General features: G+C 46.2%; 1 protein-coding gene across 3 annotated transcripts in view; it reads right to left on the bottom strand.

Annotated features, from left to right (window-relative positions):
- Nucleotides 1–24314, bottom strand: part of IFT80 (intraflagellar transport 80) — a 543739-nt gene that overhangs the window by 412622 nt on the left and 106803 nt on the right. For all 3 annotated transcript variants that reach the window (XM_069213254.1, XM_069213255.1, XM_069213256.1), the window contains exon 6: nucleotides 16259–16368. In XM_069213254.1, coding sequence (XP_069069355.1) covers nucleotides 16259–16368 — 110 coding nt within the window. The remainder of the gene's footprint in view (nucleotides 1–16258; nucleotides 16369–24314) is intronic.

Below are 24314 nucleotides of genomic sequence, written 5' to 3'. Positions count from 1 at the left end.
TGGCTCTGACCCCCGAGGTCGATGAGCGCATGGCCATTTGTCTAGGAAAGTTCATGTGAGACCCCAAAAAAGGGGATCAATAGGTCCTGGAGTGAGTGCCAGGACAAGCTCTTGGACATGGGTGGACTGCTTATCCGCATTCTCGTTATGGCAGAGGATACCAAAGCCTCCGGCACCATAATATCCCCAGAAGTTTTGTCTGGCTGGGCCCAGGAGGTGCTCCTCGTCCTGGGAAACGCGAACTGCGTTATCTCCATGGACAGGCGTTCACTCCTCATCAAGATTGGCCCTAAACTGGGGGATCTCGTCACCGTGGAGGGTGGCCCCCCCTGTCCAGGGGGGCTTATTTGGTGACCCCCTTTGTCAACTGGGCAAGTTTGTGCAGACATTCACATCTTTTGGACAAAGCCCAGATGTCAGTCAGGCAAATTTTCATGCCCTGGGTTTACCCCGGGGCCGGCCGCGACAGGTGGCGCTCCGTTGGCCAACCGCATTCACAGCCCCTAGCAGGAGCAATGCTTCAAGAGAGGCCAGAATCAGGATTCCTCCAGGTTTGGAAGTCACAGAGGTGGCGGCGGCAGCATCAACTCCTCCCAAGGTGAGTGTCCAATTATCCTTCAACTACAGGACTGGGGGCAGGTTACAGATGTTTTCTTCCAGCTGGGAATCCCTCACCTCCGACACATGGATGCGTCAAATGGTGCAGTGCTTCCGCATAGAGTTTATCAGTTCACCAGTCCAGCTGAGATGTTTCATCAGCAATATCTTCCTAGTGTACAAGCAAGACTGTGGCCAACAGCCCGTAATCAACCTGAAGAAGTTCAACAAGTTGTTGGTCTACTGCCACTTCAAGATGGAGGGGATCCATCTTCTTCGGGACCTCCTTCAAACCAACGACTGGATGGTGGGTCTCGAGCTGAAGGACTCTGACATAACTGTTCCCGTCTTTGCCCCTCATTGCCATTTACTCCAGTTCCAGTGGAGGGACGGACGGTCAAAATCGCAGCTCTCCCTTTTGGTCTCACGTCTGCACCCTGGTGCTTCACCAAGGTAATGAGGTAGTGGGCTCGCGGGGTGCGCCTCAACGTATAACAGGACAATATCCTATTCATGGGTCACTGCCCCAGTCTCTTCCTGTCTCATCTTCAACTGGTGTTTGCCGTCTTGGAGTCGCTAGGGTTCATCAATGCTCAGAAATCTGTCTTTGCCCCTACACAATCTCTGGTGTTCTTTGGGTTTGTAGTGGGCTTGGTTCAGGCCACTATCAGTCTGCCTTCTAGGAAGGTCAACAAGATCAGGCACAAACAGCGCATGGTGGCAGCCACGTCTTCCACCTCTCTCTGACAGGAAGCCAGGCTGATAGGCCTGCTGCCTTCCTCTATCCAGGCCATATTCCTCGGCCCTCTCCACTATCGGGCCCGCCAACGCCTCAAAGCAAGGCATCTGCGGAGGGGACTCACATACTTGCAGGTGGATGCCCTGTCGGAGGAAACACAGGAGGAGATACAATGGTGGTTGACCCACATGGAGACCTGGAAATACACTCCACTACACTATTCGTAAAATACACAGTAGTATGGTGTATTTTTATTTATTTTTTTACTTTAAAATATATATATATATTATGTATTGCAGCACTCCATACATTATTTGTTAAATAAAAAGAAACTTACAAGTATTTTTCTCTACCTATTACCGCTTTAATAAAGTGACAATAGGTAGATGGAAATATTTCAAACCTAATACTCACCTATATCTAATTGCAAAACGCAGAACAAAGCTAAATTGTACCTAAACACAACTTGGCTGCCTTTGTCTTTTGCAAAGACACTCATTAGCCAATCACCTAATGACTTGGCATCGCTATGTAACGCGGTACCTCTAAGAAGTACTGCAACATTTCACGAAAATACCGTTACAATAGATATTACTAAGTATAAATGCCTTATAACTTAAAAATACTTACCCTACTTACTTGTACTACCCAAAAGGATCATATGAGTACCATTATTTGTAACCCTGATAAGTTCCGTGAAAATCCATTCAGCCTTTTTTAAGCTATGTGAGATACAAAAGTCTATGGAAAATGCACTGGTGGAAAAATGCATTTCGGGACCCCCACCCAGCCACCCCACTCTGCACTCCTTTGACCAATCACTGCAAAGCTTTCCATCCTGGGCCAATGTAGAAAAATCAATAGGTCTAGAAGGTTTCACAGAGAGTTGTCAAATGAGGTCGAAGTTATTAGCGACCACAATTCTGAGGAATTCTTATACCTGCGGATCCTAACTATAACTACAGAGTGGCTACAACAACTGAGTAATATACACAAACACATATATATATATATATATATATATATATATATATATATATATATATATATATATATATATACACACACACACACACACACACACGCTATAGTTAGGCTCACACACCACAGAAATTCACCTGTTATAGTTAGAGTGATCACAAGTGACTATAACTCGTGCCCTAAGGTAACTATAAATAGCGCCCTCGTCATACCCGCCCTTTTTATTTAAAATTTTCAGCAGATCAGCTGTGGTGTCTGTCAAATGAAAAAATAAAAAAAATGCTTTTTTTCTCAGGGGCAGGGTGTTCCTCTGGGACCCCATCACCAGAACTAAGGGGTCAGGGTCTCCCTATCCTGGCCTCTTTTGTTATTTTTCATCTTTTTTTCAGGGACTTAGCTGAAGCAGAGTCCCGAGATGGCTGCCAACACTTCCTTGTTGAAGTGTTGGCAGCCAATCAGATCTCAGCACGAGATCAGGATGGTTTGCAAAGCCTTTGCGTCCCTATATATATGTGAATTTGGATTTTCTTTATTTCTCTAAAACTATTGAACAGATTTACATCAAATAGCAAAAAGGGCGCTTTCTGAACCAAGAGCTTCAGGTCTAGCAAATTTGGTGTAATTCTGTCTAATGGTTGGGGGCGCTATTGCTGTCCAAAATCCCTATGGAAAATTCATGGGGGAAAAGGGTTTTGGGACCTCTGCTTTTTCTCACCCCCCCAGCGCACTTGAGAGATCACCCTGAAACTTTCCAGACAGGTGCTGAAGTAAGCATCCAATTTTCTTGGAAAATGTGCAGATTCTTCAAACGGCGCCAAGGTTATCGGCAAAACCAAAAATGCTTTTTGTATAGAAACTTTGTTATAACTATCTTGTGGCAACTGCCACGATATATATATATATATATATATATATATATATATACACACACACACATAAACACACACACACATATATTCGTATACATATATAGCGGTCTGCCCAAAGTATCAATTGCGTCCCCATTGTATAGCGGTACTGTGCAAGCTTTGCCAAGGAAGCTTGCGAGGTACAATAGGGGTGATGCAACAGCAGCGGCTTCTGCAGGAGTATTGTGTACATCACATGAGGGTCGCTGTTGGTCCTGTAGGAGTACCTTGGTACCCGCAGTAGGATTTTGTTTTGTTGGCCCATTTCCGGCCCCCATAAAGGCCAAGGTTTTGTGGTGTCCCTACACTGCCAGCTTATATGCCATTTTTAAAATATTTTTGAGGATAGGGTACTCGAGTCCTGTAATGTCAGCCGCAACATATTTTGTCTGGGTTTTCCTCAGCCAATCAGATCGTTCACTCTGAATATATATATGCTTCTACTGTGTCCGACAGTAAATGGTTGCTAGGTGTGTGTGTGTAGGAAGTGAACTAACTGTATAACATTTAGGATTGGCCTTTGAGAACAGCCAAGCATTGATATGAATATTTATTGAGTTGTTCTCATTTTCAATACTGTCACCACTCACAAGCACTGCTTCACATTTTTCAGTAGCACCTGTCTCTATATATTTTATTGGTTCAAATTTTTGGTGCACATTAGAAAATCTCCAAATGTAACTATGAAGATTTTGTGTTCTTTGATGACTGACTGATGTGAGGAAACATTTACATTGTCTACCAAGGAATATCATTTTGTTTTCAAATTGGTCCAAAGGAACCATCGTTTCTCATTGAATATACCTGACCCAGGTTCTAATTAATGCAAGGTGTCCTCATTGCAAACCTTTAACATGCAGTAATTAAAACTGGTGCTCTTGTTCCGAGTAGGTTCGTCAAATGAAACAAGAATTTTTATGTCATCTACACTGCTTATAAAACTAAGGCCAGCCACGTAGAGGACCTCTGCCAAAAGACGAACATATAGATTGAAAAGAGTGGGATTCAGGGAGTAACCTTGAGGAGCTCCATGAGAGAGCTTTGAAATCCAAATGGTAAATAGCAAGATAAATAGCTTGGATGTGAATGAACCAATAACACTTGACCCAACTGAAAGCATTTCCTTGAATGATAAAATCCTACAATTGACTAATTAGTATAGCTTTGGAAATCATATACAGCAGATAAGACAACTTTTGTATGCATCTTGTGTTTTATTGTTTTGGCTGACAGAATGCGGAGTAGAACTGTCTCATCTGGAAGGCATTATCCACAGATGAGCAAGGCCTCTACTTTTGCAAAAGCTGTAACACACTGTAGAATTACTGTTGAAGTCACATATAGAACCTGTTTTTTTTCCAAATGTTACAGTAGCAAGTTTGACCTATACATCCTGGTAAAATATTGTGTGATTAAGTAGATAAGTGTATAGACCTTACGGTAATGTCTGTACAGCAGTGGTCCTTAGAAATTGTTATTCAGATACATGCTTCCCTTCTCCGAACAAAAAAAACAAATATTTTTCCTTAATCCTATTTTATTTAGAGCGTTCAATTACAGAGAAGGTGACCTTGTGTTGAGAGAGGAATAAACTGCAAGAGACCAAAGGCACCAAATTAAGTAGTATAAAGGCAGGTTTTCAAGGCTGTGCTGAAAGGAGGAAGCTGGTAAATGACCCTCATCTATGCCCCAAGCGTATTCCAAAGTAGCCATTACAGTGAATGACCACATGCCTTCCTTAGAGCAGAAGAACCTGGTAACTAATATTAAGCAGGCAGAAGATGATCTAAAAGGACGGCCAGAAGCATAATGCATCAGTTTCTGCTTTAAGTAGGCAAGGCCTTAATAACTGAAAGCTTAGAATGTGGTGAACTTTGAAGAACTCCATGAAAAAGGGCTTTAAAAATCAAAAGAAAAGGGATCAAGAGGACCAGCCTTGGTGTGATTGAGCAGGTAAGACTTGATCCAACCAACAGCATTTCCTTGATTCCAACCGCCTGCAAGTGGCTCATCAATACAGCTTTGGAAACTGTATCAAATGCAGTGCAAAGGTACAACAGGATGAGCGCAGACGGTCTGTCCTGAACTGTCAGTATCTGTAAAACAACAAGCATCGAGACCAGCACAGTCTCAGTGCTATAAGGCCTTAAACCTGGGCAGAATCCAAAATGTGATTATGACTGGCAGATGGCAGCAGAGAATGCCTGTAATAGCTAATGATGGAGTCAAAGCAATAAAAATACAAAAAATAAAAAATGTCTGCACTAGGAAATGAGTTGAGCAGCAATGTAGACACTTTCAAAGGGTTTCTAAAGATAATAGCCAGAACACCACTTTTACTTATAGAATTTGCAAGATGAAAGGTGTTGAAACCTGGGGGGAAGGAATGCTAAATCGCGGGCAGAAGCATCTGTAGTCTAGTACTCAGTGATGAAGTGAGTATAGGTCATGCAGTTCAACTGAATGTTTAACCAGTGAGCTGGTGTTAACTAGCACACATTTTAGACTGTGAAAATTACCTAACTGTTAGCTGGTGATCACTATTGAGACATGCTCACCTGCATGGTGGTGAAAGACTGAGACGACCAAATAAAGTAAGGAGGGGCAAAAACCGGTGCATTACGAACAGAAACGTTGATAGGGAGCCAATGAGGACGTCTTATTGGTAAGTGTAATACAAGACATATGAATGATATTAAGCAGGAGCAAAGGTCACGAGAATAGACTATGGCCCCCATTATGACCCGGCCAGGGTCCCGGTCGGACCACCTGCAACATTATGACCATGGCGAAAGCGACACGGTCGGACCACTGACACTGCCAGGCCGGCGGTTGTATTCCTCTAGGGAAGCGCTGCTTGCAGCGCTGACCTGGGGATTACGAGTCCCCATTCCACCAGTCTTTGCATGGCAGTAGTCCCACCATGATAAGGCTGGCGTAAAGGGGATGCCGGGGGCCTCATGGACAGCCCAGTCGCGCTTTCCACTGGCCGAATTACGAGCAGTGCAAAACGAGATGGGTGCTACCGCACTGCCACATTGGCACCGGCTCCATTAGGAGCCAGCGTCAATGTTAAGGTCCTGTTCACCGCAGAGCCGGTGGGTGGAAATGCAGTTTCCACCTGCTGGCCCTGTGGTGAACTCTTTATCGGGCCAGCGGTGTTCAGGCCTGATGAAAGAAAGTTTGGGGGGCGGCCTCCGCCGCCCACCAAACTCATAATGGGGGCCTATGTGTTAAGAGTTTATCATTTGTGAGGAGGAAATATGCTTCAAATCATTAGACAAAAAGGCAGCAAGCGTAGCGCTGTGCATGGATGGATACAGATGGGTTTGCCTCTGGATGTGCTGCCAGGGGCATCAGATGCTCGTCTGAGGCCCTGCACATAGCTGTTGAAAAGCGACAGCAGTTTACACTGACCAATACCACCACCACCAGAGTCTCCCAGCAGACATGGCAAGTTGTCTGCCAAGCACCCCTCAAAATCTTAGCCAGAAAACAATGACGCAAAGAGTAAAAATTCAATTAGCATTTCTGATTTATAGACCCTACACAGGCCTTTTGTCCCTCAATTAAAGTATACCTAAATGTATCCTAGTAGCCGTAAGAAAATTAGTAAAACAATGCCCTGATAAAACAAGCATTTGCAGTGCAATGGGTCTCGCATATTTCGAACAAGTGTCATGTTTTGACAACAGCACCCACAAGCAAAAATAAAATAAAGAGTGGAAACTGATAAAAGGCAACTTAACAAATTAAAATAGTTAGCTTTAAAAAAAACACCAAAAAAAAACCTTTGCAATTTTGTTAAGTCCTGCAGGGCACAATTTTGCCAGTCACAAGGCTTCTGTTTGCGGGACACTGTTAGAACAAAATAGTTCCTTGATCACTTCAGTAGCAACGAACAGGAAATAATTAAGTTGAAATCAAATAGTACTCGATCCCTGCTCCACACAGAGGAACGGAAATGATGTCAGAATGCATTGAAGATTTAAGAGGCTGTAAAGAAGAATGCCACGCAAACCAACAAATCGTGAGGAAAGGGCAGGCTCCTAGCCTTTTACTGAACACAACAGTGTCTCGTATGTGAGACAAATGGGCTACAGCATGCATTCGCAGGCTCAACCCTAAAAAGTGCAGAATCAAATGACTACAGTTTCATGGCCTCCAGCCAAGAAAAGTTAATGCATAAATAAGCTCAACAAGCACTCATTTTCTCTTCTGTTACCCATGGAATCATATCATGTTATGTGTAAGTGAGGATGCAAATCAAACGTAGCCGTACCAAGTGCCAGTGTATGTTGTTTACAGGCGTTAAGAAAAGTAATTTGTTACTTACCCTGTAAGCATCTCTTCCCAGTGTGTAGTGCTGTAGATTCAATTTGTTTACTTTTCCTGCCACCTACTTTTGGGCTCAGATGTTTGCAACCTGTTTTTCTTTGAAAAGATCTTTCAAGACATAAGGTATATTGACTCCTCCCATAGTAGGCAATGCACTTGGGTATCGGCTCCATTGTTACAATTATTTTTCACAAAGCCAATGAACTTAGAGATGAAGCAGAAGATAGGACAGTTTGGTGATGATGCAAGAAGTTGTATGGAAAGAGTTGCTGTGAAAGAATGTATTTCTGCCACAACCAAAGGCTTCCATTAAGGTGGGTGGGCACATGTGAATCTACAGCACTAGATGCTACAAACAGATGCTTACGGGGTAAATAACAAATTCCATAGAACTTGTGGCTGTAAATACACATGCTCTGCACAGACTTTAAAGTTGTATTCCCCTAAGCAAAATTAGCAGGTGGGTCGTGCAGAAAACAAAAGTTCTTAGAACAGCTCGACCAACTATAGCTTTTTGGTATGCTAAGACAGTCACACAGTAGTGCTTGGTAAACATATGTGGAGTGGACCATGTAGTTGCCTTACAGATGTCAGCTATGGGGACATTTCCCAGGAACATCATAGTGGCTCCTTAGTTCTGTGAGAAGTGAGGCTTGGACGAGACGGGCAAACATCTCATAGCCTTAATGTAGCAGCGTTGGCTACATCTGGCAATCCATCTGATTATTCCCACCTTTGATAGAGCATGCCCTTTGTGGGTTTAGCAAATGCAACACAAAGTTGTGTTTTGCAAAATAACTTGGTTCTGTCGATGTAAGACATGAGGGCACACCTGACATCAAGGGTATGAAGGGCCCTATCTGCGACCAAGTCTGGCTGAGGGAAAAATACCCAGAGTGCAATGGTCTGGTTAAGATTGAATGGGGATACCACCTTAGTAAGGAAGTTAGGGCTGGCTCTGAGAACAATACTGTCATTATGAACTTGAAAGAAAGGCTCTTCTAAGGTAAGGGCCTATAACTTACAACATGTCTTAAAGATGTAATCATGACAAGGAGAGCTACTTTCCAAGACAGAAATTGCAATGGAGACAAATGCAGAGGCTCAAATGGAGGACTATGAGTTTGGTAAGATCAATGATAATATTCCAGATGGGCTGTCTGAGTGCTTCCATGAAAGCTTTGATGACGGGGATTTTGGGCAAAGAAGAGTAGTCCCAGGTCTGCATGCAGGCTGCAAAAGAGGCTCTGTGGAGTCATATGGAAGTGTATATTAGACCCAGTTTCTTCAACTGGAGCACATAGCAGACAATATCCTGGACTGAAGGTTTAAGCAGATCCAGGTCGTTGAGAATGCAAAAATAGTCAAACCTTTTCCACTTGGCAGCATAGCATGCTTGTATAGTGGGTCTGCGTGCTTCATTGAGGTAAGACCTGCACTCTTGAGGAACACCGAGATAGCCGAATTCTAGGACCTCAGGAGCCAGAGTGCTTCGTTGGGTTCAGGTGTTTGATTGTACCTTGGCTTGAAGTGAGAAGGACCGCTTGTGTTGGGGGAGCTTCTTGTGGGGGGACCACTGACATCTCTATAAAAGATGAAAAACAGGGTTGTCTGGTCCACGTAGGAACCACCAGGATGAGAGTGTGGAAGGTTTGCTGCAGCTTCTGGGCCATATACAGAAGTAGGGGGCGAGGAAGAAAAGCGTAAGTAAAGACCCCTGACCAATTCATCCATAGAGCATTGCTAATGGACTGTAGACCTGCTGCCGATTCCTGCTAAGCAGGTCTGCAAAGTTGTCATCCACTCCCGGATGGTACTGTTATGAGGTGTATCTGATAGAGAAGCGCCCAATGCCAAATAATTTGCACTAGTACTGAGAGCTGCGGTGAATGTGTGTCACCTTGCTTTTGGGGATAATACATGACGTTATGTTGTCTTTCTTTATGAGGACTACCTTGTGCTGAACCTGCTGGAAAAAAAGACTCAAGAGTTATCTCAATAGCCAGGAGCTCGAAGCAATTGACGTAGAGACCCCTTTTTTGTGACAACCATATGCCCTGAACAGTCAGTTGTTGAAGATGCACTCCCCACCCTAACAGCATGGTGTCCCCGATAATGGTCATCTGCGGAGGGGGGCCCATGAAGTGCTGGCTCTGCAACAGATTTTCTTTTCCACCATTGAAGAGAGCGAAATGAGCTGGCGCGTATCCACACTATAGCCTCCCTTTGACCCACCGCTTGTGACCATTCTGCTGACAGGCATTGCTGTAACAGAAGCATATGAAGTCTGGTGTGGGGAACAACGTCTATGCATGAGGCCATCATTCTGATTAGGCACATAACAGTTCTGACTGTTAATTGACAATGTGGCTAAAAAAGAGGCTTGAAGTGTTTGCACTTGATCATGACTGGGGTAAGCCTTGCCGGTGACTGTGTTGAGTACAGTCCTGTAGAAAGTGCTGGATCTCAAGGGACTGATGGTGGGACTTGACGGTATTTCTAGTGAAGACCTAACTGTTGTAGTGAGATAAAGTGGCTTGGGTGTGAGCAAAACACTATTGGCTTGCACTCTCGAGCAGCCAATCATCCACGTAGGGGAGTACATGAATGCTGCACTTTGAGATGGGCAGCTTCCACAGAGAGGCATTTCAGTAATACTCTGTGGGCAGTGGTGACCCAAAATGGCAACACTTTGAACTGATAATATTGGACACTCACATAAATTGTAGGTCGCAGCCATGAGCAAGATGGATGGATATGTGTGAGTGAATTCACCTTACTGCAGCAGAAGAATGACATCCTGCAGATTGACCATGTTGAAATGTTCTGAAAGGATGTTCTTGTTGAGGTGCCTGAAGCTGAGTATGGGCCCTAGAGAACCATCCTATTTGGGGATTAGAAGGTATACATAGTACACCCCCTTACTGTGATACTGCAGTAGCATTGGTTCTATTGTCCCTCTGAGAATGAGTGCCCGGACCTCTTCCAGAAGAATGAGCTGGGTGTGTCTGCAGGGTGAAATGTTCGGTGATGTTGCAATGAGCTCTTCATAGTAGCTGTGATCTGTAATGGAGAGAACCCACTGGTCAGAGATGATCTCTTCCTTACGAGGAAGAAACACCTGCAGTGCTCCCCTACAGATGTAGTGTGATTGGGATGGAGTATAAGGGAGTCACTGCTTAAAGGAGAGGGCTCTTTTAGCTGAGCCTCCTTTACCCCTAACCCTTTGTGTTGTTGCCTATGTAGCTGCCTAAAGAATATTCTCAGGTTGACTGCTGGTGCTATTGTTGTAGATGCCTCTGATAGGAGGTGGGGAGTCTGTGGAAGTGGTCTTACTGCCTCCCCTGTATAGTGAATTCCAAAAAGGCCCCCTATAACTGGATGCCTGAAGGGCACAACATAGCCTTGGTTGTGTCTTTGCCTTTCTTGAGCTTTTCACGCATCTAGTCTACGTGTGTTCTAAAGGTGTGCACTATTGAACAGCAGGTTCAACAGATGCTGTTGTACTTCAGGCTTGAAACCAGAGATACAGAGCCAGACATTACGTCCGATCCGGATGCCTGTGTTAATTTCCCTGGCCGTGGTTCAGTTGCTTCTACAGCACAATGGTTGGTGGCATTAGAATGGGTGCAACCTTGTAAACAGCTCTTGCTCACGCAGCCTATACTCCTCGGGAAGGTGTATGAAGAGCTGCTCCATCTCATCCCAGTACTCTGTTGTATTAGGAGTGCAGGCCAATCAAGGTGGCAACCCACCAGTGTGCAGATCACTGTACTGCCACTCTTTTGCCTTCTGCATCTAGCTTTTTCCATCTGTAGCAGGAGGCAAAGCCTTCCCTGTTTCCTGGGCATTGGCTTGCTTAGATTATGAGCAAGTCCAGAGTATCATGGCCACAAATGTAGCGAGGAGAGCCATTAGGTGAATGCTTATATTTTTTTTGTCAACCTTAAGGTGTAATGATGCCTGCCTTGACTGGATCTTTGAACATCTCAGGCGCAGCCTTGAGCATCCCTTTAAGTATCAGAAGCTACTGAAGGGTGCATTTTGTCTTCAATAACGCTTTGACCAGGAAGTCGTCGTCTTCCTGGACAACATGCAGGTCGAATTTATGATTTGTAGCTGCCCTATGTGTGACCTCATGGTATGTGGTAGGGTTATCGAGGAGGAAGGTTTGTTTGGATACAGATCGGGGTCTGTAGGACCCAGGGAATCAACAGCAGTCATCCTACTAGTTATCCCTGGACAAAGTTTTCTACGGTGCATTGTAGGGTTCAGCTGGATACAGTGGGTTGCCCTCTCCATAAGAAGAGTGTGGTGACCCATCTAATGAAACTTGAAGAGGTAAGGCATGAGGCAGTGGTGGTGAAGGAGGAGGAGGTGAAGGATGGAGGGGGCTAGTAACCATGTCCTTCTGTCTATTATGGTAAGGTGAAAGTGAAGGTTCCAAAGCAATGTGCTCATCAAAAGTTGACTTCCTCTTCCTTGGAAGTCTTCTGTGGCTTTAACAACAGCTTGGTGGTGATTCTGTCAGATTGATGGTGGCTAAATAGACACAGTGGTCCAGCATCTAACTCCTCCTACAGGTGTTGGAAATTAGGTTGCTCTGATTGTTAGGAGCTTGAAGTCGAAGGGTTTTGAAGCAATGCATTGGTCTTTGGCATCGACGGGGCCTTAAGCATGAAGGACTTTGGTTGTGATGTTTTTTTCGGTGTTGACAGCAGCTTTGGTGCTAATGTTAGCTTAAGTGCCACAGTCAAGGAGGCTGCGTGGTCTGAAGGGGGCTGCAAGTTGTTCAGGGCCCTTTTTGCCAGAGAAGGGCAGGTCGTCAGCTCCAAAGGCTTTGGTCAGTGCTGATCGTGGCCTAAAGGAAGTGGTGGCCCAGCAGGCGGTTGAGTCTCTAGGTTTGATGCCTGACCCTTACTGGGGCACTCTACCTGTCTATTTTGTCGCTGTGTGGATGTGGCCTGTGAGTGGGTGCTGACCATACTCATGGTTGAATTGCCCCTGATTGTGGGTTTGGGGTCGTGTCAACATTCCCTCTCAGATTTGGAGTATGAACTAGCCTATGAACTGGTCCTGCTGGGCTTCTGATGGATGGCCTCTTCCTTCAATTTAATGTTGCGGTGCCTGAAAATATTAGGGGTGTTGTCGACCTCCTGTCTGTGCATTCTCTGATGGGCTCACCTCCACTTGCATCGGTACAGAACAGTCTTATTTGGCAGGAAGGGGATGCAGGTCTGGCAGATGGTGTCATCGTGCTTGGGAGAAAGGCAGAGATCACAGACTTGATAGTGGTTGGTCCAGGAGAACTGAGAGTGGCTCTGGAGGCAGTAAAGAAAGAGTGCCCTTTCCATCCTCGATTCGTGTCGACGGGGTACCGGAGACAACAGGCAAAAGACCCCATGAGGTAGCATAGGCCCCAGCGGTGGGCGCCGAGGTGAGTTTGGTTTTAGTTGGTTCATCAATTGAAGAACAGAGGGATCAAGGATCGAAGAACCCCTTTCAGAAGGTATTTGGCAAGATGAAGCTTCTGGGCTCAACCATGTGGGTCGAGGCCTTTTACTCCTGATGTCCAGGGCCCCAACTTGGTATGGGTCCTAAGCAACTAGAACAAGTACCCCTTTCATCACTTGACTCTCAGTAGTAGTGTGAGTCCAGCAGTCAAAGGCTTCTCGAGGGCAGGTAGATGCAGGGGGGGGTTGAACAAAGGCTCACAACTCGAAATACATTCAACAGCTACAATAAATAACTGTCCAGTCAAGTTATATACTCCTTTTTTATGAAAAAAGGAGCATTTATAAAGGACTACAAAGTGAATTATGGCATTCACAAACAATACCAGCAGTACCCTGAGGTCAGGGGTCTAGTGTTCAATAGGCATGCTTGAGTCCCACTTCGCTCTCACTAATGGTAGTGGTTGTTCTCCATGTACTATATGCAAAATTTAGATTAAACACAAGTAGTAGTCCAAGTCACAGGAGTCCCACTCCAACTCTTACAAAGCCAAAAGTGTTCCAGGGACGGAAGCTCTATGCAGCAGAACAAGTTCCCTTGGCCACGCACAGGTCACCAAACTGTCTCAAGGATGGCAGAGGCAGGCAGTGCTCTTTGTTCTTCACTCTCTGGCATGGGGGTTGCGGACTTTACTCAACGCACCCATTATGGCCCAATCTGTGCAGCAGCCGTCACCGCACACCTTGCTATGTGGATCCACTTGCCTGGATGCTCCACTGGACCCTGTCCAAGCATTCTACTCTTCCTCACAGGGTACTCTGGTCTTGGTGAGCAAGCAGGCTACAAGGATCCACTTGCCAGGATAGCCCACTGGACCTCTCTCTGCCCAAGCATTCTACTCTTCCTCACAAGGTACTCTGGTCTTCGTAAGCAAGCATGTACTAGTGCTCTAAGGTCCTGGGGCATGTGGTTCTGGATCTCCCTGGGCGATGTCCCCCTCACCCAGCTGAGAGACTGGCAGACCTTAAGCCCCCAGCCCTGGTCACAGGCAGATGTCTTGCAGAGCTTCTCCTCCTTGACATACAGCATGACTAGCTGCTTGACAGTTATTCATTTTGGAGGCCTTGAGCTGTCTTTTTATGGTCCATTTCTAGACAGCAAATATGATTGATGGTCCATACCTTTAAAGTTTTTGTTGGGGTCTGCTTCCTTCTGAAGTGTTCACTCATTTGTCCTGCTTTTCCTCCAGAAAGCAGTCTGTCACAGCAGGTGAGTCTCCAAATCCGACAGCCCCACAACACAGGCATTGGGAGTGACTAGTTATCAGCCACAGTGATAAGTGCCTGAAAAGGTGTCCTCAGGGCCCTGGCCCTACTCTACGATTCTCTTATCAGCCCGATATCCTTCCTGGGATGTGCCCAGGCCCCTTTCCAGTGACCTCTCACTGAATCAAAGAGCAGTCTTCGAAGTGTACTGAAGTGTCTGGATCACATTTCTACAGTGTATACCACCCAGCTCACAGAAATGCAGTGATCCATAATTCTGTTTGGGTGTACTCCTCTACCCCCACATCCTCCTCTAGTCACCCCTGGGTCTCACAAAATGGAACCTAGAGTCTTCTCTGTATTGTACCATTTACAGGCACACATACACGCTGCACAGACCTACATACTAACTTGATGTAGGCCAAGGGTGAGTTAAGCTCATAGCAGCAGAACTTTACATGAGTGAGCCTGTAGGCCTCACTCCTGTAACATAGGTAAAAAGACCTGTTCACATCCAATAATTACTACACTGCATGCTGCCACCATTATGAGGACAGAGCTTTGAGCACTCCTCCAGGTAAAAAATAAAAAAACGCAATACGTGAGCCAGGCCTATGTTATGGCACACGTGCATGATCTGTATTTGTCTACAACAACAAAAATCAGCACCAGCCATCCAAACATCTTCGCAGCAGGGGTGTATGTCTGTCACCATGTGACAGACTTTTTCGTCCCAGCAAGGATCCATTATAATTCTTCTTTAACAGAGGAGTTGAGTGATCAAGTGGGCACAGCAATAAGCACTATCCAGAGCAGAACACAGATCTCAATTGGTACACATCCGAACCCAATTGGGAAGACAAAAAAAAAAACTATCTAACAATGGAGCTGGTGCCCATTCGTATTACCCTCTACAGAAGGAGTCACTTTATACCAGGTGACTTGAAAAAAATGTTCTCTTACCTGTAATCCCAGTTTTCTCTCAAGGGAATCTCCATTGAAGTCTCCGAGATCTCTGCACATATGCAGCACTATTCAGTGTTTATGACTTCAATGAAGATTCCCCTGACAGAGAAGAATTCTTTGATGAAAAGCAAGTCATAAACATCTGAGGCCAACACTAGATGGCAGGATTATGCAGAGCATGTGAATCTACAGCCACACCTGATAAGAACAGAGTAATCTCCTTTTAACCTGGGGACAGAACGTTATTGTTACAGGCAGGTCTAGTATCAAGCCCCACTTATATTACACCTTTTACTAAATGGGCATCATTTGTGTCAGGCCCTGCAATTGTGGTATAGTGAAAAAGGAGTGGAAAGAAAGTCTTTATGACAGGCCAGACTTAGGCTCAGATTGCTGTGGTACTTTTAAAGATAATGAAACAATATTGTTCAACACAGCTGTATAAATATCAATGTGCTACAGAGACAAGTGATTCAAGACACACTGTACCAAATGTCTAACCAAATCACAATTTGCCAGGACCAAATTTAGTGCTTTGACTAAAGTACACAATCATTTCAGGGTTAAGTACAAATCCAATTATCTTTATTAGGAAGAACATTTTACCAGTAGATCCATGTTTTCATTTGGAAGCTTGCAATATTATGAAACTTTCAATTAACCTCCCCAGTACATCAAAAGGTCATTTGATAAAATTCTATGTCCATGGTTCCCGTTCAATGTGTCACATGAAACAGAGTGACATCAATTTTAAAACCACTCACTGCAGTTTACTTAACAAAACTAAGATATCTTGTGTTAATTGTGTTCTTAAGTGTGTTAGGTGTGGCACACAAACAGCATCCAATCCGCAAAAACAGACTCAAAATCCAATATTTTAACTGCAGTTCTACACTATGTATTTTACGAACCAAAAGAATGTGTAAAAATGGTCCAACAAATAGAATATAATTACATATAAAATTAGCTCAAAGTGTAGTCCTAACATTTACCTAAATGCGAAGGCATACCTGTAATACTTTAGCATTGGGCTGAAGAGGCTTGATAATCAGCTGCTTTCCTGATGTATAAATGAGTTTTTCTGAATCAGGCCCCCATGCCACAGAATAAACTGGTGTACCTGTAAAGAAGATAGAATATCCCTTAAACGTGTGCTAATTTATGAAAAATTAATTTTATTTTTGATTCCACCCTTTTGCCAAGCTGGCGAGACAGGAAAGGTCATAGAAATCCATGGAAGATTTCAACACTGGAAAACCATTATACAATGAGATTGTGGACTACCAACGGAATAAGCACCAGGAGAGGAGTATAAGGAATTCTGTCAAGTAAGTTATTCTGAAGCAAATTTCCCTTTAACTACTCTATTCTGACATTAGACATGAAGTTTCAGAACTCCGTATTTTCTCCTGTAATAATTGGATGTATAGTAAGAGTTCTCACCAGACAGGAAATAAAGCCTCTTAGAGACTAATCTAGTCTGCATCAACGGAACTGTTAAATTGTGGAATTAGAAAGAGGGTATCCTAAATCTGTCAGTGACGAGGGTAGCTCCCTTTATTAACTTCTTAATCAAAGCAACAACAAAAAATCAGAGTTGTTCAAATTCGTGTGTAGTGTTCAGTTTTAATTTGCTATAGTTGTTTTTACACATCAAAATGAGTTATCGCATAAATATATACATACATTTCATCAGACAGCAACAGAAATAATTTGTAAGCATTTTTTCTTTCACCTTCGATTACAAGTGAGTCATGTATATTCCAAGAGCGACAAAAAAAATGATAAGCTTTTTAATAGTCGCCTGCATTGCAATATTGTGCTTGGTGAGAGAGGATGTTGCACTGAAAGTGCATGGATTAAACAGAAGCACCCCGTTATAGAATGCTGAAAATGTTGGGGTCAGGCTCATGGAAGATAGCAATAAGGCAGCTTCTTTGTCTTTAGTTAAAGTATCTGACCCCAATATGGTATCGGACAAGAACAACTACCACCCATAGACACTGCCCTTCCAGCTCCACTACAATTGCCTAACCACCTCACAGAAAAAACTACCAAACAACAAGACTTCCAGCAGCACCACCCTCCAGCACCGCACTACAACTTATGATGTGTCGAGGTTTTGGTCATAAAATGTGTTATCTCGCAAAACAACTCAACGTGAAGCCTATCACATTGCTCAAACCTCAATGTATTTATCGAGGGAGGGGGGGGGGAGGGGGTTAGGGGGCTTAGATTAAGAAGTAAATATCTCCTATAACACATTTTCTGATCAAATTAGTCTCCTACTGAAAAATGTGCTATGTTGTGTGAAATTTTGTTATTTCAAAATTAGCGCATTGCAAATGTTGTGAACGTTTTACCACAGGCCTCCCTCCATCCTTGTAATACCTCAGTGCCATAGCAGCACATCAGACTACTACATTACTACCCCACACTACTACACAATCAGTGCCACCACATTACTACCTAAGCATTACTCTAGTACCCCAAGAATTGCTTTCCTCCTTCCACTGCACCGCGTGGCCACCCCACTACTCCTTCACGGCACACCATGACCACCGCAATTCACCATACCACTGATACACTACTATCACACTGCACTAACATTCCTGCACTGTCATACCAGCCTACACCAACATTAATTACTATGCCCATGCCATCACACTGTTGCTCCTTCACTATCATATTTAGGCCACACGGGACAATCAATCCACCCCATTGTCACTTTATACCACTCCAACCACCAAACTGGCATTTACCACATATTCACTAACACAAAACGCAACTGCATTAACATTCCATACTGCTGCACTATCATCTCCACATTGGAGATGACAAAACGATTAGGAAAGTCAGTACAACTGGTGCTGAGACTGTTAACTGAACAACTGCTGGTGCAACACGGACCACATCAACTCGAGAGGTCTGAGCGGAGCCAATGTGTCATAGAGCTGGGGCCACTTGCACAGCTCACAATCATGCTTGCCTTCAGCAGTCAAGGTAATCTCGTTTTCTCAACCCCAAAAGGCCCCATAAAATCTTTAAAATTATTTTTAATCTGTGAGGACAGAATCTGTAATATTGTTGACATCCCGTATGACAAGTTTGAAATTCATCTGTGTTTAGGGTGTCTTCTAGATGTGGTGGTTTTTTCAAGATGGAATAATGACAGATGGCCTCCTGTATCTCATGCAGAGATCAACTTTTTCTACATGAGATGAGATGTGTGATACACATTGCCTTGGATGCTGCACTGAGTTGCAAGAATGTGAATATGTGTACACATGTCAATGTATGGAGGTCACTCTCGACATATAACCGTTTGCTTGCAGGTAATGCATTGGGACAGTTTCATTGGTCTATGAGGCGTGCAAATAGTGCTAAGTATGGTAAGTATGGCCCACAAGTACAAGAAAAGGCTACCTAGTGTCTGTGTACTTGTATAATCTGTAACGTTAATATGAAAAAAAAGAAAGCCTTGCCCGACCTCACCGGGACAGTACATGATCAAGGGCCACCAGTGAGGTAAGACGTACGTTATCCTAGGTGAGATAGCAATAACTACAACACATAGCAATTGTGCAGGTAGTATAATTCATATACCATTCAAAAGATCTTTACATAGTGTATTTGGTACACTCTTGAGCTCACACTGAAAAAGTTGGAGGTATAAAAATAAGGATTTTACCGTTTGACCGCTCCCGGTCCTTCTCCACTGTAGAGCTAAACTATTTAATCTGAGCTAGGTGACTGGTACGGCATATCAACAGTAAATGGATATAAATGGTCTGGGGTCTTTAAAGACCACAGTTTTTTTGTACAACAATATAAGACACTGTGGGGTCATTCCGACCTCGGCGGTCTTTCAGTAAGACCGCCGTACGGAAGACCGCCAGTGCTGGTGGTCTTCCGCACGGGCCATTCTGACTCTTGGCTGCGCTCCGCCCGTTTCCGGACGAAGCGCCGCCAACAGCCATACTGGCGGCAGGCGGGGAAGTGGAGGTAGCTCCACCTCCACCGCCACGCCAACAGAACGCCGCCCAGCGAATCACGACCTGTGATTCGCTGTGGCGGTGTTCTGTTGGCGTGGTGGCGTCGGCGGAGCTGCCCCCATGGGTCCCGTTCCCTCCCGGAGGACCACCAGGAACAGGTAAGGTGATCGTCCGTTAGGGAAGGGGGGTGGGGGGTGTTGTGTGTTGTGTGCGTGCATGGGGGTGTGCATGTGTGTATGTGGAGAGGGTGCGTGAATGCGTGTATGAATGCGGTGGGTGTGTGTATGTGCATGTATGCGGGGGTGTGTGTATGTGCATGTATGCGTGTATGAATGCGTGCGTGTAAGTGTGTATGTGTGTGTATATGTTGGGGATCGGGGTGGGGGACGGGGGTCCTGCACCCTTTTGGGGGTGGCAGGGGTGGTGGGGGGGGGGGCAGGGGAGGGAGTCGTGGTGGGGGTTGGGGCGACCCCTATCAGTGCCAGGGAAGGAATTCCCTGCAACTGATAGTGCCTACCGCCATGGATTTCATGGCGGTCCCAAACCGCATGAAATCCATGGCGGTAGGCCGGGGTCAGGCGGTCGGAACAGTAAAGCGGCGGATGGCCATGGCGGTCACCGCCATGGTCAGAATTCACAAAAAAAGACCGCCAGCCTGTTGGCGGTCTTCCCGCAGCTTCACCGCCGACCACCACGGTCAGAATGACCCCCTGTATGTTCAATGAGCCCCTAGGAATGTGCCAGTACTTGTATGGATCTAGGGAGCTTTTAATGTGTGTGAAGGAGCGTGGAAAATGCAAACATCAGCGATAATGACTGTCCGCTATTGAGAGGTTTTCTGAGTGAGTAATCAATAGGACTGTTGATTAGGTATGCTTCAGCACCAGTGCCATACATATTCAGATTCTGGCAGTAAGGTGTTAGGTTCTTTTATTAGTTATTTATCTAACTCTAACCCCCCTTGTGATCCAATTAAAATGTTGCCCATGGACTGTGCAAATATGTCACCTTTCTAATCTCACATACAAATTTGTGGTTGAGTACATTTTCAAAAATTAATGTTAAAAAGCAGCAGAATTCCTTCAACAATAGAAGAGAACGACAGCCTCATTACACCTCGAGATGGCGGTCAGACCGCCCAGCACAGGGCAGTCCGACCGCCCCATTATGACCGTGGCGGAGCTGCCACTGTCCAACCACCGACACCGCCAGGCTGCAGCCAGCCTGCGGCCTGGTGGTTCCGGGGGTTGTAATCCGCCAGGGCAGCGCTGCCCTGCGGATTACGAGTCCCCATTCGCTAGCCTTTCCATGGTGGTAAACACAGCCATGGAAAGGCTGGCAAAATGGGGGTGTCTGGGGGCCCCTGCACTGGCCATGCACTTGGCATGGGCAGCGCAGGGGGCCCCATGTACAGCCTTATCGCACATTTCACTACCCGAATTACAGGCAGTGAAATGAACAACGGGAGCTGCTTCACCCGACGCGCCACAACATTACCGCCGACTCAATTACAAGCCGACGTCAACGTTGTGGTGAGTGTTCGTCTGGGCCGGTGGGTGAAAACGGCGGTCTTTTGCCTGCAGTGGATTCGGCGGTCCTGAGCAAACGACCGCTGAAGTCGTAATGAGGCCCTGAGTAAATAGTGTTATAATCCAAGCGAAGTTCCCCCTCTCTGACAGAGGGGATGAGATGGTCCTGTTCTCTACTGATCTGAAGAGAGAAATTCCAATTAGTTTGATTCACACCAGCCATTTTTTGTTACTAAGCTATTATTAAATGCTAAAATAAAGTTTGATGTCCAGTTTCTAATGAGGTACTCTCCTTGGATGGCTGGTCCAGGAGACTATAAGAAACACAATGGCTGGTAAGAAGGTCCAAGATCAGAGCAGCCCTGCTTGGGTTGATTCTAGCACGTGCCGCACACTGGTGAATGTGGCCTTAAAAGTTACATTACCTGGTCATATGCCACATAATACAACCTGCTGGGAGGACCACGATTATTTGATTCCAAAACCAGAAGCAGTCAAGGGAACCAAACCTGGTGGGGCCATGCAGAAGCAAAGAGGAACAGAATAGCATTTGCTGGTCTTGGAACTCTAAAAGGCTCTGGAGACAAATTAGAAAGGTGAAAAGAGGGTAAATGAGGTTCCTCTGCTAGTTCAGCATGAGTATACAGCTAGAGGGCCCAGAGCCCTGCCCGATGCAAAATCTGAAGTTGAGACATTTGCTTTACTGGCTAGCTCAAGACAGCTCATCTTGGGGGGTTATCACTGGTCTGAAAGATCCTGGATGGCAAAGTTCTCACTTATGGAGTGTGGGGTCAGGTAGGAAGAAACACCGGTGGTCGATCTGAGTTTCTACAGCATTGCTAGACAGACTGACAGCAGGTTAATACTGTAGGCAATTGACCAAAGCCATACCTTACCTTCACTGCCAGTCAGCAGGAGAATGGGGTTTGCGTTCTGCCCATGCTCAACATGAGCAAGTACTGACAAAGCCATTAAGGCCTGACTTAGATCTTGGCCGATGGAATTTGTCACAAACATGATGGATATCCTGTCCACCGTATTATGATCTCCATAGGATATAATGGGATCATAATACGCCCCCTACCCCCACAGCCCTCTCATTTGTCAAGCCCTCCCATCTGCCACTCCCACCCTCTCCTCCTTTTATGGCAGCTGTGGCCCAGCCATGCCGAAGGTGCGCAAAAGGCAAGCCTGTCTGCGCCAAGACCGCGCCCAGCGTCAGTCCCCCGGGCCCTCTCAGACACACCTAACTCCCCCCTCACCCTACACTCTCTGAACCCAGGCCCCCACCCCACATGCACTCCATCTAGCCCCACACACACTCATGGCCCCTTCACCTGCCACACCTGTCACTTCTCCTTCTCCTCATCCCTCACACACCAACCATAGCGACCCCACCTTCAACAAACACAACATCCCCAACACAAGACTCACCCACCCTGCCCCCACCAACCAACCCCGCAGCACACCAGCCCAAAACCAGAACACAACTGCAACAACACCCTCACGCACCACACCAACGGCACCCACCACAACCACCTCAACTGCCTGCTCCTCAACATCTGCTCCCTTCACAAACATGCCATAGAACTCTGGGACCTCATCACATCACACTCACCTGACATCGCCTTCCTCACGGAAACCTGGACCAACCCCTCCTCAGAACCAGACAAAGCCACCCCCAAGGGATACAAACTCCAACACAAAGACCACCTCAACAGGCCAGGCGGTGGCATTGTCATCCTACACAGAGACACCACCAGCTCCCAAGACACTATCGACAACACTGAACACATGCACTTCCTCATCCACATTAACAACAACTCCACCCTCAGAGGTACACTAATCTACAGACCACCCGGACCACGCCCCACCTTCTGCGACTCCATCGCCGACAGCATCAGCTTGCACGCCCTCACCTCCACAGACTACATCATCCTCAGTGATTTCAACTTTCACTTAGAAAACCCACAAGACCACAACACTACCTCCCTCAGACAACCTCACCAACCTCGGACTCAAACAACTGGTCACCGCACCCACCCACTCAGCAGGACACACGCTCGACGCAATTTTCACCGCAAGCCAACACATAGCCTACACCCACACCATCGATCTCCTCTGGACTGACCACCACTGCGTCCACTTCCCCTTCACCAAACCCCCCTACCGCATGTGGGACAAGATCCCCACAGAACGACTAAACTCCCAACTGGCCCATAACCCCCCCACGCCAACGACCCCAACACAGGAGCATACAACCTCTCCAAATGGATCACTACCTGCGCAGACACACTAGCCCCCCTCAGAAAACACATCGCCACCCGCAACATCAAGAATGCCCCTTGGTTCACCCCTGAACTCCAAGAATCCAAGCGCAAATGCTGCAAAGCTGAGAAGATATGGCGACTAGAACCTTCCACAACCAACTTCTCCACCCTCAAAACCACCATTCGCACCCATCACCAACTCATACGCACCGCCAAAAAGAGATCACTACAAGACACGCCTTGACAACAACTCTCAAAACAGCAAAGAACTCTTCACCATCATCAATGAACTCGCCAAACCCAAAGCCAGCAACATAGACCCCACACACACACACAACCCCTATGTGATGCCCTTTCCAACCACTTCCTCCACAAATTCCTGGACATCCACAACAGCTTCATAACACACACACCCACCACACACACCCCTCACTCACCCAACCCAACTCCCAATCATGACCCCCCCACCACACTCTCCACATGGACCCCCACCACACACGAAGAAACCGAAAAAAAACATGAACTGCATCCACTCCGGTTCCCCCTCCGACCCCTGCCCACACCGCATCTACAACAAAGCTAGCCCAACCATCGCCCCCATACTCTACAACATAATCAACTCCTCTTTCGACTCCGCCACCTACCCAGACCCCTGGAAGCACGCGGAAATCACTGCTCTCCTAAAAAAAAACAGAGCCGACCCGGAGATCCTCTCCAACTACCGCCCCATCTCCCTCCTCCCTTTCCCCGCCAAGGCTGCAGAGAAATTAGCCAACACCCACCTATCCCACTTACTCGAAGCAAACAACACTCTTGACCCCTCACAATCCGGGTTCCGCAAAAACCACAGCACGGAAACCGCCCTCATCGCATGCACTGACGACATCAGGACCAAAGTCGACAAAGGCGAGACCGTCGCACTCATCCTCCTAGACCTCTCCACAGCCTTTGACACCGTCTGCCACCACACACTCCGCACACACCTCCACAACATAGGAATTCACCACAAAGCCTTAGACTGGCTCACCTCCTTCCTCACCGACCGGACCCAGAGAGTCCGCCTTTCCACTCCAACACTACCAAGATCACCTGCGGAGTCCGCCAAGGATCCTCCCTCAGCCCCACACTCTTCAACATCTACATGATCCCCCTAGCCAACATCCTCCGAGCACACGGAATCACTATCCTCTCCTATGCAGATGACCCCTAACAGATCCTCTCCCTCACCCGCAACCCCACCACCGCCAAAACCAACCTACACGCCGCTCTCCT

This window comes from Pleurodeles waltl, chromosome 11, assembly GCF_031143425.1.
Source record: "Pleurodeles waltl isolate 20211129_DDA chromosome 11, aPleWal1.hap1.20221129, whole genome shotgun sequence".
Lineage (NCBI taxonomy): Eukaryota > Metazoa > Chordata > Amphibia > Caudata > Salamandridae > Pleurodeles > Pleurodeles waltl.
This window is presented reverse-complemented; position numbering and strand designations above follow the sequence as displayed.